The sequence below is a fragment of the Apteryx mantelli genome, chromosome 19 (assembly GCF_036417845.1).
Source record: "Apteryx mantelli isolate bAptMan1 chromosome 19, bAptMan1.hap1, whole genome shotgun sequence".
Taxonomy (NCBI): domain Eukaryota; kingdom Metazoa; phylum Chordata; class Aves; order Apterygiformes; family Apterygidae; genus Apteryx; species Apteryx mantelli.
This window is the reverse complement of record NC_089996.1, coordinates 13,431,227-13,446,558: the sequence shown is the minus strand read 5'-3', so window position 1 is coordinate 13,446,558 and position 15,332 is coordinate 13,431,227. Positions and strand designations below refer to the sequence as shown.

Genomic DNA, 15,332 nt, shown 5'->3' with positions numbered 1-15,332 from the left:
GGGTGGGGGGGGCAAGAATCTGTCTCTCTTTTTGTATAATGGTGAGCTATTTCATCTGCATTCTTCATTGTTCCATATCTTTAAAACCTCTTAATATTATTTTTACAGTAGTACATAAATATTGTACTGATTTAATTAAATAATTTAAACAACGTGTACAAAAAATAACAAACCTTGGTGCTTTAATATAAGCTGCTTTAATTTTGTTGCAATAAATAGGATTGCTTGTGCAGTTACCTCATCTCTGTTTAGCAGTGGTAGCTTCTTAAACTGTTTAAATTTGATCTGTAGAACACATCTGTTTACACACAAACTAAACTGAATCTGTTTATACTAAGGGACTACGATGATTTACCTAAATCAGTTTATAAATTATATAGTATATAGGTAGAGCGCTCTCTTGTAGATGAGGCTTTATGGTTTTCTGATGGGGAAATAGCCTGGACTAAGATACACTAAGCAATTGATGCTTTCCCCACTTGTATGGTATTACATTTCTGTAGGTATGGACAGAATTAAGTAAACAAAGAGGTATAAGCATAGTAACACGATAAAAGTACATGAGTCCACAGAGGTCTTTCTGCTGACCCTGTCTTTTTTGGCAAAAGCCTTTAATAAATGTTCTTTAAAGCAAGACTTGACTTACAAGAAAATCGAACCGTCAAGCTCAATAGAGAGGCTCTTTCCAAAGGTGAAAGCATTCCTCCAAAAACAATTTACCTCCCCCAAAGTAAATGTAGGGCCATTGCGCTTAAATATTTCAACTCCGTTAAGGGAGGAGGAGCCAGGATACAGTTTTTGTCGAGGAGGCAGCTCAGAATTTGTGTCTTAAGTTGATGGTATTGATACAGGACGATGTAACAGTACATCACTCATATCCTCATACAGTATGATTTCAGTAGATGAGGTGTACTACTGAAGCAAAATGGTGCTGAACTGAGAGTTTAGATTTGTAAAATACCGAGGGGGGTCCCTGACTAGTGATAGTACTCAATCACAATCCTCATGAATTCTTTAACATTAAATTTTATTTATTATGGAATGATTTAAAAAAAAAATCACTCAAATGTTTCAAGTTCTATTTTTGAAATGGCAAAATTGACGTTTTTTAAAAAAAAGTTGCCACCTTGATTGCCGTCATGTTTTAGGAATTGTTTCATATAAAGCAGTTGATGATACTTTTAGCAGTGCTGGTAGGGTTAATATTTACGGTGTTTTGCTGAAGAGTGGTGTGAGAGTTACTGTGAGCACGACGGGTAAATTGTGTGCGGTTCTCCGGAAAGCACCAGCTGCTAGTTCAGTGTCCCACTAGGATCACGGTTGTAACAGGGACAAAATTTTGGGACTTCCTGTTTAAGTCGAGCGTGCGACTGTGCCCTGCCGGAGATGGCCGGGCTCCCGCAGGCCAAAAAGCTTTGGGAAGCTCCAATTCCTGCTGCCCGGGAGTCTGGGTTAGTTGCAGGTGCCTCTTGTCTGAAGCCCTCTTTAAAATTCAGGGCATTTTTGTCTGGTTGGCAATTAGATCATGAATTTCTTTTGTTGTTGCCTCTACTCTAGATCATTCAGAGGGTGGAGAGCTGTGCTGCAGGGAAATCCGAGGGCTCTGCTTTGCGTTAAGATGTTTTTCCCCAGCACGTTTTCATAGGTATATGAAATGCATCAGGGAGAACAGAGCTCAAATGTTTCTAACGTTAGCTTTTTCCACCCCGCCCTGCTTATCAGCACGAGCTATGAAATAGATGGGTGAACTTCCTTGTCGTGATTTTTATTTACTCGCCCTCAGCGGAAGAATCCTGCGCTCTCTAAGGACTTTGGGGCATGTGATCTGAGAATTTTGGACTAATCACTTCTGTTTAAAATAGGCCTTGGTTAAAAACTAACTGCTGGGATTTCAAACAAGTCTTTAAGGATTGAGGTAAGATTTTAGCATAATGATTCTTAAAAGTTTGAGATATGAGTGCCCTCCTCTCCCCCCCCTTTTTTTTTCTTGAGCTCTTAAATACTATTTTATTTCTATATTTCTAGGATAATAGAATGTATGCTCATGAAAGAGTTTACTTTGCTCACACTTGCATATAGTAATCTCCTCTGCAGGTTTGAGATTAGCGAGGATATCCTTGGTAATGTTACTTTGAATTAAAAGTTTTTATGGGAATTGTGTATTTCATCTGCCTGCAGTATTAAAAACATTTAACTGAGAAGCTCATACAGAAAATATGACAGTAACATTGGTGGATTCAGTTATCTTTGCTGAATTTCCATCTCCCACCCTGATAATTTTTACTGGCGTATGAATTTAAAGTCTGTATTTACTGCAAATGTGAGAAACGGAACAGACAACTTTGAAACTGATTTGAAAATTGATCTTTGACTGCTGGCATCCCTTTTACTTATTTATTTTTTAAGCATTTTAATAGTTGTCAATTTAAAGGTATGTTTTTTCCCCTTACTGACCAGCATACTATTCAGTATATGTAAGCGGTGTATTTATGATGAATTGATGATACAATAGTGATTTTTAAAATGTTGAAAAAGGGACAGGCTGTGAGGGCTAGGCCATTTCCAGTAGGGTGGAGGAGTTAAGTGGAATTTGCGGTGTCTAAAAGTTATGCATTAGAAACATCCTGGCTGGTCCGCGAGGCTCCATCCCCACGAAACCAGGAAATGCAAATATTCGCAGTAGCCTTTGTTTTCCTGCAGTTCCCACGTGTTACTGCTGGCTCTCTTTCACCGTCTGAGGCAGGGACTGAAGCCCTGGCTTACCCAGAACCCTGATAGCCATGTTTTAGTACTGTATCGTTTAGACCTAATTTGCATATTCGGGATGTAGCTCAAAAAAAAAAGGAGAGAAATCTTCAGGTTTTGCCCCTACATATTCAGTTTCACTAGTTCAAACACGACTTTCTGTAGAGGAGACTTGTAAGCCTGCACGGTAGGATTTAAAACGCTGGGGGAGGGTTCCTGCCTTCCTTGCAGAAGTGGCAGCATGATTTCTTTCCTTCGCCGCTTGACAGGCGTATCAAATACACTGGACACATGAATAGACCTTGTGGTGTGTGTGGCAGTGAGCCCATCGCAGGCTGAATCGAGGAAACGCGAATACATTAGTTGCTTGAAGGCAGAATTGTGTGGTGTGGGGTTTTTTGTTTTGTTTTGCTTTACTTTTGGCTTGGAGGGGAATAAGGGAGGAGAAGTGGAAAAGGAAGCCTTTTGTTTACAGTAAAACAATGCTGTGAAGCAGACATCATGGTGTTAAAACAGGAGTCTAAACACGGCAGACCTAGGCAGACTCCATCTGGCTGTGTCCACAAGTCATTCGGGCATCGGAGGCACCGACTGCCGGAGACTTGAGTCCTTGTCCCTCCTCCCCCCTTACCGAATTCAAAATAGCCCTGGAGACTCTGTCCCGGCAGTTTATTGCTGCACGAGATGAATGATTTATTGGCTTAACTGTTTATATGCAGTGATGCAATACATCTTTATTAATGGTTCTTCCATGATAAATGCATGACATTTTCATCTTGAATTTTAATCTCCATGAGTTATATTACATGCAAGTAATATAGGCCTAGTGTTCTAAAACCAGTCAAAATACAACATACAGTTATAAGGAGAATTTAATACAGTCTATATACAGTCTGCTGGAAAGGAAAATGTACTGTTACTATGTTAGTTTCTGGCTTATTTTGTAGTGGTTTAAATTGTATTTCATTATTGGGACACGTTTTCATTTCTGTGTATGCCGTATTGCTCTTTGGTGTGTGAATGCAAGTTATTGCATTTTTTTTTAATTTGTTTAGTCCCCCAGGAATAATTCTGATTTGTTGAGACATAGATTTCCAACTGACAATGCTTACAAGCAGGTGCCTGTGACCCTTTGAAGTGGGTTTCACTTTACATGTGGCATATTAAGGATTTAGCATCTGGCTTGCGTTGAAGTTGAACTTGCAGAAATGTGTTTATGGGACAATTTAGAATATTAACAATTATTAAAGGAAATTATTGTAAAAAGTGCATTTCTAATACTAAGGCTATCCTAATACGTATTAAATAGAGCTTACTTAAAAGCTGTCTACCTTGCATTTGGATATCAGCCTAACAATAATGCTTTTATATATTTCTTAGAGCTAGCATGTTTTTTCTTAACCTGACATGTTAGTATCTTAATAGCACTTTAAAATTTATTAGTACTTCTGAATGGTTCTAATATATATTCCACATAGAACAAATCAATTAAAATTGGTATATGATTCTAAATCTACATTGTAGTTTAAATTAGATTTATAATTTTGAAATAGAGTTGGAAATTATTTTCCTGCCAGTAGGAAATTTAACTGTGCGTAGTAAGAACATGGACAGATGTCCACTGCAGACAGCTGTGCCAGCTGAAGAAGTTACCGTCCCTTCCAAGCCGGCCTGCCTCCCGTAGCTCTGGGGACAGAAGGGGTCACGTATGCCTTTCCTAAGGCCTTTCAGAAAAAGATACCTAGATTAGCTTAAACAGCTGGTGCTGGTGGTTGGAGTTCACCTGTCTGATTTTGCCTTTGGAAGAGCGGGCAGCGCTCGCCCGATTCTTTGCTGCTGTGGATCTGTGGATCTAGTGGATGGCTGGGAGTTTACAAACCAGAGAGAGGAGAAAAACTAGCAGTATGCATTAAAGAGAAAATATTGGGGGAAGGGGTATTTTGTTTTGTTTTTAGTGCTGGAAAACTGATGGGTATGAAGTGCGCTTTTATAGTGTAACTGCAAGTTGCTGCCAGAAAAGTAGTCCGGCTTCTTCTTGCCCCCTTTGCATTAGATGTACTGATGGTGCGACTGCAGGATTAATGAGCTCAGCTCTCGGAGCCGGTGGGAGACTAATCCATCTCCCCAGAAGGTTAGTTTGCTGTTAAGCCAGTTCAGCTTCCTGATCTACCTTGCACCCTCGTGATGGCTGGACCTGATCGGAGCGAGGAACAGCTGCAGCCCTCTGTGTTGTTAGGTGCAACGTGAACCCTTCCAGCCCGTGTTGATCAGCGATCGCAGTTAGCACAATAGCCAGCTGCTGTGTTTTTTAGGCATTTCACATTTCAATACCTTCTTTACTCAGAAACCCCGTGCACCTGTAAAACATATATTTGTTAGGCTTGCTTACCTTTGAGTGTCCCTTCTTGGTTATAATCAACTGCAATCTTCTAAAATGTATGAATTTCATTAACTGGAAGTAAATTCTTAGTTTATGGTCATGTTCTGACATTTACAGTTTGTTCATCTGCAGAAAAAACCCTTACCTTTCAAAGGAAATTAAAATTAAAAGGAAATGAAAACGGAAAAAAAATCCTTGGAGAGAATAATTGTAAAATAAAATTTAATGTGGGTAGTTGGGATAAACAATTTTATTTCAAAATGTTAACTGAGAAAGTTTTTACTACCTCAACAGCTGTATTTGCAGCCCTGTATGGCATTATTTACAGCTCTCTTTGTTCGATGAATAGTTAAGAACCTCTTGTTTTATATCTTCCCTTGTGGGAATTTAGGCAGGTCAGAGGAGGGAATGTAAGCAGAAAAATACAAGTTGCTTTGTAGCAGGCCAACAATGAAAGAAAACAGTAGGAATTTGTAAGAAATGTTTAAAGTGTTGAGCTGTCCTGCTGGAACCTGCGCGTGGTGTCTGTTTGCGGCTCTTGCAAATGCGCTCTAAGAAAAAATGCACTTTCTGAAGAGCTTTATATAATATGGAGAAAAGTGTGCAATGTAAGCGGATCGGTTCAAAATACCCCAAACAATTTGCGTGTCCCAGGGGCAGTAATCTGAAAGCACGAGGGGTGTGTGTGTGTTCATTTGTTTCCCTCCCCTTCCCTGCCCCCAAACGAGGCTCATTCCAATCAGCAGTGTAATTGGAATGCAACCACAGTCTGGAGGAGGAAGGGGAATTTTTGGCAAGAGGAGACAGAGCAGTTGGGAGCTTTATTCAGATTAAAGCATAGACGACCATTCATTATCAGTACAACACGCATTAGCAACAGCATAGCATTGTGTTTCTACAGCTGGGACTTATTTTAGCGATTGTATTGCATTGCATATTACATGCAAACAACTGGGATCTGATCACAAAAAGCAGTGCTAATGGCTTTCATTAAAAGATGGTGTTTCTGTAGAGGGAAGAAAGACTTGTCTTCAAAATGAGCTATTGTGGTAAAAATTGATAGGCAGCATGTCTTTCTCTTTACTATCCCATGTGTTCCATATGTTCTGAAACAAGCACTCTTTCTAGGAGAAAACCCTTGGGTAAAAAAAAACCCAACAAAAAACAAATTATAATGTTAAAACTGCTGGTTTGATTCAGAAGGCTGAACTAGTTTTTCTAGGGTGATGACACGTGAAAAGCCAGAAGATTAGTAAACATAATCTTAGTTTTGGACCCAGTCCTTTTCTTCCTCCTATAAACTTTCGGCTGCCTGTTGACAGTGTTGGTTGCTTTTGAATGTTTGACATGAAATGGGGGGTTGTTTTCCTACTAAGTCACGTACTGTGTTTCACATGTGTTGGTTATGTATTTCCTTCACAGTTTCTTTAGTTAGTGTGCTTGACACTTCATGGACATTTATGATTACTTTTTATTTACTTACCTTTCTTCCTATGTCTTTCCTTGATAGTATTGATGTCTCTCCAATGTACGTATTTAAAAATTATTTATTTATAAAGATAGCTTAAGAAATCTTTTTTTAATCCAAAAATTAAAAAAAACAATTTATTTCTATAGTACAACTGTAGTCCTTAGGTCCTAGTACTTGATGTTTTGGGGAACTGTACAAACACATACTTAAACCTTGTAATCTTGTCATAAATCAAGAGACATATTGTAACAGATGGATGAGCGAGTGCATGATATACAAATATACCTCACAGGTATGCTGTAGTGCTATAGTAGTAGTGGTGTTCCTGTTTTGCAGGTATGAGGGAGTTGGATGAACAAATCAGGTATCGGAAGTGCATAAGCAGTTTGATAGAGGTTGGAAGTACCTGTAGGCGTTGAATGCAAGGCCGCTGGTTTTAAACATCCATCCGCTTTTGAATTTCAGGCAAACGTAGCTGCTTAAGCCGACGTACGCCAGGCTCCAGCAACCGTGCACGTTTTCACCTGTTCCTGGCTCCGGCTTTGCGTTAGCGTTGTTGCTAGCCCGAACATGCAGTAAGGAGTTCAGAAAACTTTCAGCCAAAACCTCGACTGGCACCCAAAACCCGGTGCCGAGTGTTTTGTTGTGCGGGGTTTGCAAAGAGACTGGTCAGGCAGCACGGATACTGGTGCCGCTGTGGTCAAGGGGGCAGGACGGTGTGGTGGAGACGGCAGGGAGCATCACACTGCACTAACCTGGCTGTGGGTTGGCTTAAACTCCCCTGCGGGACAGAGTCTTACGTATATACGCTCGCTCGGTCTGTTTAGTTCTCTCGTAGCATCGCGGCCTTGCTAAAAAGGAGCCAGAGTAGTTGATTGCATCAGAATATCAGTAATGGGAAAAAAAAAAGCAGTTAACTGTAATGGTAGCCAGAGAGCGGAAGGAACACCGTCCATTCTTTAGTAAATTCAGATAATATTTTTTTTTTCCTTGATGTTGCCTTCCTTCAGGACTCATTCTAGGCCTTGCCATTGAAGGTGATTAGGTTCACTGCAGACTCTTATCTTCTCCTCCTGTCGATCGTTTCTCAGATGTGGCGATTCTGTGAAATCCAGCAAATCTCTATCATTTTTCACGTGTTTTGCTTGGCAGCTTCCTCTATGGCACTGTTCATTTTCACTTCATAGTCATCTTCCCTTTTAAGGATGGAGACCTTGTATTATATATACTTACTGTTCTGAAATAAATGTATGTTTCAGTATTTAAATAAAATTGTAATAATGTATAACAGTGGATACCTTCCATAACAAGAGTTTGATGTCATAAAAAATATTAAAATTTTTCTGTAAAATGATTCCAAAATAAAAAGTAGTTGTAACAAAAGAGTTCTTCAGTAACTAGCGAAAGAGTAAGCAGAGTTCAGAAAATGAGATAATATTTATCTTTCTATAAAATTCAGGTTTTCAGTAGTCACAGTTCCTTTTTTTTTTTTTTCTTGTGAAATGAACTGCTTATTTTGTGTCCATCTATAATTGCATGCACGTTGTAATGGAAATTACAAGAGTTTGGGGACATTAAATATGTATTTTGCACATAGTTGCAATATTTAAAATATTTTTCAATAAACCATTCTTAACGGCAGTCACTGTAGCTATAAGCAAGTCAGAAGGAGAAAACTGGCAAACGTGATTTACTTTTAATTCCTGCTTTGAGTATGCAAGAGCTATACTTAATGAAACCGTCAGGGAAGAGACTATGTAGCTTGTAATATCCTTTTGCTCTTTCAGTGTTCCTGTGAACTGACCTAAGCAGTGTATGTTAGAGTGAGATTATAAGGAACAATAAAAAGGTATTTAGTGAACGTATGGTATGTAAAATTGATGTGCGTGTTTGTCTTGGCACATGTATATTGTTCCTTCAGATTGGAACATTAATATTGTGCTTTCTGTAGACTACCCAGGAAGTCTGTAATAAGTATAAGACATAGATATCCACTGACTCATTGGTATTTTGTAATAAAAACCATCCACCTATATATATATGTACTAGAAGACATTAATGTATTTTGATAATGCACTTATGGTACAATGCTCCCCCACTTTTTTTTTTTTTTTTTTTTTTTTAAACCACTGTCAATATATATATACAGCCATTGGTTTGCATTCTGGCATTCTGCTTTTTGGAAACCTTCAGTGCGAGTTTGAATGGCTTAACTAACATTTTTAGCTTAAAAACAGTTTTCATCAAAAACATTTTAAAACAAATATTTACAAATAACAGATAACCCCCTGCAGTGGCCTTGTGTGCCCGTAGAAGTTTTATTAATGTTGCAACTGGTGCAGCTATGTAAATCTGATAATGATAGTGAGTTTGGTTCCAGAATCATCAGCGTTTTACCTTGGCTTTGTAAGAAAACAAAGATCTTGCTTTGGTTCTTTCTGATTTTTGAATCTTCAGCTCAAATCTGACAAAGGATAGAGGTCTCGAAGACAATTAAGTCCCACAAGTTTTATGAAAATAGGTGCTTGGATAAAGAGGAGACCCTAGGAGTGACCCAAAATGGGAGGAAGGCGCTGCAGTGGGAGATCCTGCGTCGCTAGACCGCTGGAGAGGCTGCGTGGGAGAGCGTCTGTGTAAATGTGCTAGCAGTGGGAAAAGCTTCAGCTGTAGCTTTTGGTCAACCATAAAACATAAATCCATAGGAAACCAGGCTTCCTTAGCTTTTATTCTCGGGGAACTATTAATCAGTTGGTTATCGGAATATTTAGAATAGGTCTAAGTAACACAGTGTGGAAACTGTTAGAAAAGTGAAACGTAAGCTCTGGTACTTTTCCCATCCGTGGGAAACCTTTTGTCCAAAAAAACTCCTGAGTTAGATTAGAGCTTTGTACGTGGCAAAAGACTGTTGGGTTTAGGATTGAGCTGATGATCGTGGTGTCTAGGCTTGTTCGCCTAAAAATACCTGCTAGAGAGGATGTTTTTAATCAACCGTTCTCAATGTCTCTCCTGTTTCGTTAATCTGACAAAGCCAGAATTTGTTGACATCTGATTTTCCTTAAACATGGTTACTAGAAGGAGAGATCTTGAGCCAGCACTATTAGCTTGTTCACGAATGGCTAATTGTTGGGGAAACTCTCATTACTTTGCATGTTGTACATGTGCCCAGTTTTATAAACATGAGACTGGGTAAATTGCAGTGACAGATTTGATTTATGTTTTGAAAGAAACATTTTTATAATGAGTTAACCTTGCAATTTCTGTCTCAAAAGACTATTCAAACCTTTTTTTATGTTAGACATTACACAATTTCAGGGACATACTGTCTGGCTTACTGGCTATTAGATGAATTTTGACTAAACTGTAGAATTTAAACTCTTCGGCTTCACTTGAGATTTCCTTTTTTTAATAAAGGATAAAGTTGTGCAGATAATTGTTTTCTGAAATATGTAGAAGGTGGCCTCTCTGTAAACATCTGTTCTACTTGGTTTTTCCCCTCTTTATGAAAGATGGCTCGTGAGCCGCAACCTCTTTCAGTTCTTACATGAGTGATGTCTGTTGACAACTTGGAGGCTGAGGATATTCCTGATTTAATAAAATCTTTAATTTAATAAAATCTTCTTGCAGAAGCTTTTTTTTTTTTTTTAAGTTTCTGTTATTATTTGTTTCTTCAACTTCAAGTTTTTATCAGTTGTGTACATTGAATAGATTTGAAATTGCTGGGCACTTGAGGATCTTTAGTAACTGTGGTTTTTATTACATCACCCCACGGATTTTATCTGAATGTTTGGTGAAGCTGATCGTGATGTGACAGTCTGTTTGCTGTACACGCTTGAACTGCAGGTAGCAGCAGCACCTAAAATGCTTGGCTCTCTACTAATGTTTTACCACTGTTGGCTGTCTGTGGTGGAATTATTGGGTGAAAATCCTGTAAATACAGCTGTGCTTTAGGATTCCCATTATGTCTTTGGGCTGAGAGACAGCATTTCTTGACCTTTTTCATCTCTTACAGAGGTGCCTAAATCAGGCACGTTGTTTTTAGGTTAACAGTATTGTTATTAGCATCTCTTGTGTCAAACTGAGTTGTTAAAACTTTGGTGAGAGGTTATATGTGCGTTTCTTGTGATATATGTCAATGCACAGGGGGTTGTTTGACTGCTGTTTGTCTTTAGGTGGTGTCCCGTCTGTTTTCTTCAGACCCGAGTAGAGTATTAGCTAGAGTTTTGCAAGTGTCAAATTCACATGGAAAGCAGCTTCACGAAAATCAACACTTTCATGAACATGGCCACATGAAAATTGTTCCATTGATTTAGAATAATTAGTAACCTCTGCTGCGCTAACATGCAAACCTGTTTGGGACTGTGCTTCTCTTCCTTGACCGTGGAAATGTCCGTGGCAGTGCTCATCAACTGCCTTCCCTTACTCGCATTTGTGCGGATATTGTGGAAAAAATTGATCTTAAGGAACCAGCAGCCTTGCCGATCGCTTTGAGGTGTTCTGTAGGGGAAAGCGCGGCTGCCTTTGGTTGGTGTCTGCAGGTCTCAGTGTGTGGGATGCACTTATTGGATGCAGTTTTCCATCTTTGCACTTATTGGTAGTAATAAATACTGGGAATTGTACAGGAAAAAACATCCATGGCAATCCCATACTGAGGAGCCTTCTGCAGCATTGGTTCCAGCCAGATACCTCTGTTCATTTGCTTTGTTTTTTTTCATACTAGCTGTGGGAATTTCTACTTTCACTCAATACCGAGGATCCTGTTGTGTTAGCAGTAAATATTTTAGTGTCTTGCATGGGTATCTAGCAGTTACTGTTTACTAAACCTATGATAACGGATAAATGTATGCCACTGAAAAACAGTGCATTTTGTGAGAAGTCTCTTGTGCGTTTGTGTGTTCCTCGGCGCCTTTATATGAAAGTTGTCCCCTGTAAGCTTTTTTTTTTTTTCCCTCCCCTTCCTCTATTCCTTTCTCATAGGAGATCATTCTCCCCCCGTATTTTGGTTAACAAATGCAAATCCTCCTAGCCTTTATTTAAAACAAAAATAAAAACCTGAAAGAATCTTCAGCTTCCACAAATAAAACATCTTTGGAGCCATCAAAACTCTGGTGTTAAAAATTAGCCTACTCTCCCCCAGATGTTTTTTAAATAAAAGCTTTTATTTGATTTTCATGTCGGATAATAAAAAAAGGTTACACTGCCTCATGCACTGTCTTCATGGTCAGGAAGCTTTTCCTGTCCTGTAGAATGGAAAATAAGCCCCTGCTTCTGAAACAGCAGTGATGGTGGTGGCACAAGCGCTTGTGCCACCGTGGGGGGAGCTGGGTGGAGGAAATGGTCCTGTTTGCTTGGGAGCTGAACCGGGAACCGCTGAGGTTGGCACAACCGGTGAAAAAGTGCCTGGGGAGCAACTGCTGGAGGAAAGCGCTGCCGTACCAGCTCCACTGGAGTCTGCCTAGAGTAAGTGCCAAGAGATGACACTTCTGGCTCAGCTTTTGGGAATTATTTTACATGACAATATAAATGATAAAGAACAGATCTTTTATGTCCATTCATTTTATTTCCAGCGAGACTTTCCGGAATGCTGGACAGGTTTAAAAAAAGAAAAAGCTGTGAAGAATCAGTAATTTCATTATGTATTTCTTGTTTTCTTTTTTACAGTACTGTGTGCAAAAAACTTGGTGAAAAAGGATTTTTTCCGTAAGTAGTTGTTAAAATTTATTTACTTATAGATAGCATAAGTGTTACTAAATTCTGTACATCACTGTTTACACACACTCAATGTATTAAGGGCTGGGGCTTTTGATGTTTTTGCATCATTTTGTTTCAGGGCTTTTAATATTTTTCTTAGGTGACACTCATCCCAGAGTGATTTTTAATAACAATTAAAAACCAAGTAAACAGTATGCATGCTGTCCCCTGCCTACTCCTCTCTCTAAAACCTGGATATTTTGATATGGAGGAAGCCATGGAAATTTAAGGGTGTAACTCCTTTTGTGATGGTAGATCCCAGAATTTATAGCTAAAAAAAGTCAATCCGTAGCGATTGTTAATATGGTTTTAACACCATGTGTGAAGACAGTATAGTAGGTGTTGATAGGTGGTATCTTCATACAAATTAAAGGTTAACTCAGAGATGTCATGTTACCCTGCTTTGGTAGTGTTTCTGTTGGAGGTGGGAAACAGATTTACTCTCATTGGCAATGACATGTTTTTCAATATTAGTGCCACGTATTAATTAAAATGTTTTTCGTATAAGAATTCTTATTCCTGGTAAACAGATATACATCTTAATAATTAATAACCATGTCATAATACTTACCTACTCTGAAATTACATTTTCATTAATTGTAACGACGTTTTGAAAGAAGTAGTAAGAGGGGGATGAAGGAGGGAGGGAGGAATGTTATTGACTACGTAGGACTGGACACACGGATCACCTTCCTTCCTTCCAATTGGGAATGGGGAGGATTTAAAAGATCAGACCTAAACTTTGAAAAGGCCTTGCAGAAGTGGTCGTATAGATCTATGTTGTAATTTGTGATTCTTCTAAAACTTGCTTTGTATCTGAATTTTTGTATTGACTGTAAGTTATTTTAGATGCCCAACAGACTAATAATGCCTAAAAAAAAACCCTCCACAAGATTTGAACTGTGATGCAATTCCACGTGACAGCTAAGCCAGTCTGAAGCACAACAACTTCCCCAAGGTCCCGTTCCTCCCTTTCCCCATGTGCTTTGTCCTTGTGCCTGTGTGCTTTGATGCTTCTCTTGTGCCACTTGGGGCTTGACTGGCTCTATAATGAGCCACCTGAGGAAGCTGAACCCGTACAAAACTTACACTACAGAAAAAGGGAATAATATTTCACCAGGTTAGCTCCCTCGGCTGTCTGAGTGCGCATCCACATGAGTGGAAGAATTAGCATGAGGGGAAAGAGGACAGAAGTGCCTGGCTTGGGACACCAGTGGCGGCACCGTCCCATTCAGTGGCAGTGAATTAGCTCAGGTAGAACAGAGCAGCGCTTTCAGTGCACCTAATTGTAGGCTGTGGTGGTCCTGCTTCTTTCCCATCCTCAACTGTGTAGTACAGCACCATCTTTGCACTGGTTTTGTTGAGTCTTTTCAAGGTACTAAACGAGCACAAAACTAAGCAGACCTCAAAAAAGTGAGTAATCTACTATCAGTAGTTTCCTGTAATACAAATAACTAAAATCTTGATTACAATTAACCTTAAAAGTAGCAGAAACATAATTCTGTTTTTTCTGCTTTCTGTTGAATTCACTGTACTTTGAGAACTTAATCTCTCTAATTCAGGGTTGAATAAGGTGTTTAGAGGCTTTTCAGCAAGAGTTCTTCCAAGCGTTTGACTTGCTGATATAGAACAAGAAAAATTTGTAAAGTTCAAATGAAGAAACGTGCTAATTTAGCCAAGTTTCCTGTGGTTGATAAATGTCTTGTTATTTTGTTATATCTCATTAGTTGAATATGACTGATTTATTGCTAAAAGCCAACTTCAAATAAAATTAAAAATATCAGACTTGTACAATGATTTAGGACTCTAAGGCTTCCTCATCTGTTAACTTAATTTTTTCTTTCCCTCCTCTTAGGACTTCCTGATCCATTTGCTAAGGTTGTGGTGGACGGATCTGGCCAATGCCATTCTACAGATACTGTGAAGAATACACTTGATCCAAAATGGAATCAGCATTATGACCTGTAGGTGGTAACAGTGATAACCAAAGGTTTGAAGTGAAATCCTCTAATGTACACAAAAATTGTCGGATGTTCATAATACTATCCTGTTCACAGCTTGGAAGATATCCCAGGGTTTATTAGTTTGAGTGAAAAATACGTGTGTCAGAATACCACTTTCTCGTTTTCCTCAAAATGTAAACAATGTACTTGGTTTTCTAGTGATGATGTCTGCAGCATGTTTTGCATATACTGTAGCATTATTTTACTGCAATATTTTCATATTGCCACCTCTGTAAAATGAAGTAAACAATTTACAATATTTTCCTAGCACTACTTTTCTCTTCATTCTGTTTGTCTGCAGTATAACAGTCTTTCCTTCTGTCTGCCTGTCATTCAGTTTTCCCTCCTTTATACCATTTTTTCTGTCCTGAGTGTTCCTTTCAGTTCTTTTGTTGTTATCATAACTTCAGCATCTTTCAGTGCTGTTGAGTACGTTGTGTACATCATGTTTTTCCTCTGTCATTCTGAAGTGTTAGGTTACCCTCTTTATTATGATTTGTTAAAGCTTTTATATTTTTATAGGTTTCTTTGTGTTCATGCATGCTTTATTTTTCTTTTCTTTTTCTCCTTTTATTCTTTCTCTTTTTCCTTGGGAAGAAAGGTAGAAAAAGAAAAGCAAACTAAGTGAACAGCTTTGCCTCATTGTGTCGTCCTTTCTTTTTAAGGAATTATTCCAATTGTTGACTTTTTTCCATGGCTCCATTCTGTATCTATAAAATTAGAAGCTGTTTGAGCATATTTCCATGGAGGACTTTTATGCTAGTATAAGACTTACCTCAGTTTTATAGTACAGCAACACATCTGTGTTGAGGATTAGCTCCGGACATCACCAAACCTAGAGCAAATCAAGTACTTGTAGGCAAATAAGTGCCTGTCTTTGGCACCTCCCTGTTTTTGGCAGTGAAGAAAAGCAGCTTAATAGGTCTTTCAGTTAAACACTTTTATGTGGAAGGCCTGGTTTAAAGTAATGTCTTGACCTGCTTTT

At 38.8% G+C, this 15,332-nt stretch overlaps 1 protein-coding gene across 1 annotated transcript in view; it reads left to right on the top strand.

Moving 5' to 3' along the window:
- The window catches only part of SMURF2 (SMAD specific E3 ubiquitin protein ligase 2), a 68,306-nt gene that overhangs the window by 16,944 nt on the left and 36,030 nt on the right, over positions 1–15,332 (top strand). Inside the window, exons 2-3 of the mRNA XM_067308205.1 lie at positions 12,255–12,293; positions 14,200–14,308. Of these exons, the coding sequence (XP_067164306.1) occupies positions 12,255–12,293; positions 14,200–14,308 (148 nt within the window). The remainder of the gene's footprint in view (positions 1–12,254; positions 12,294–14,199; positions 14,309–15,332) is intronic.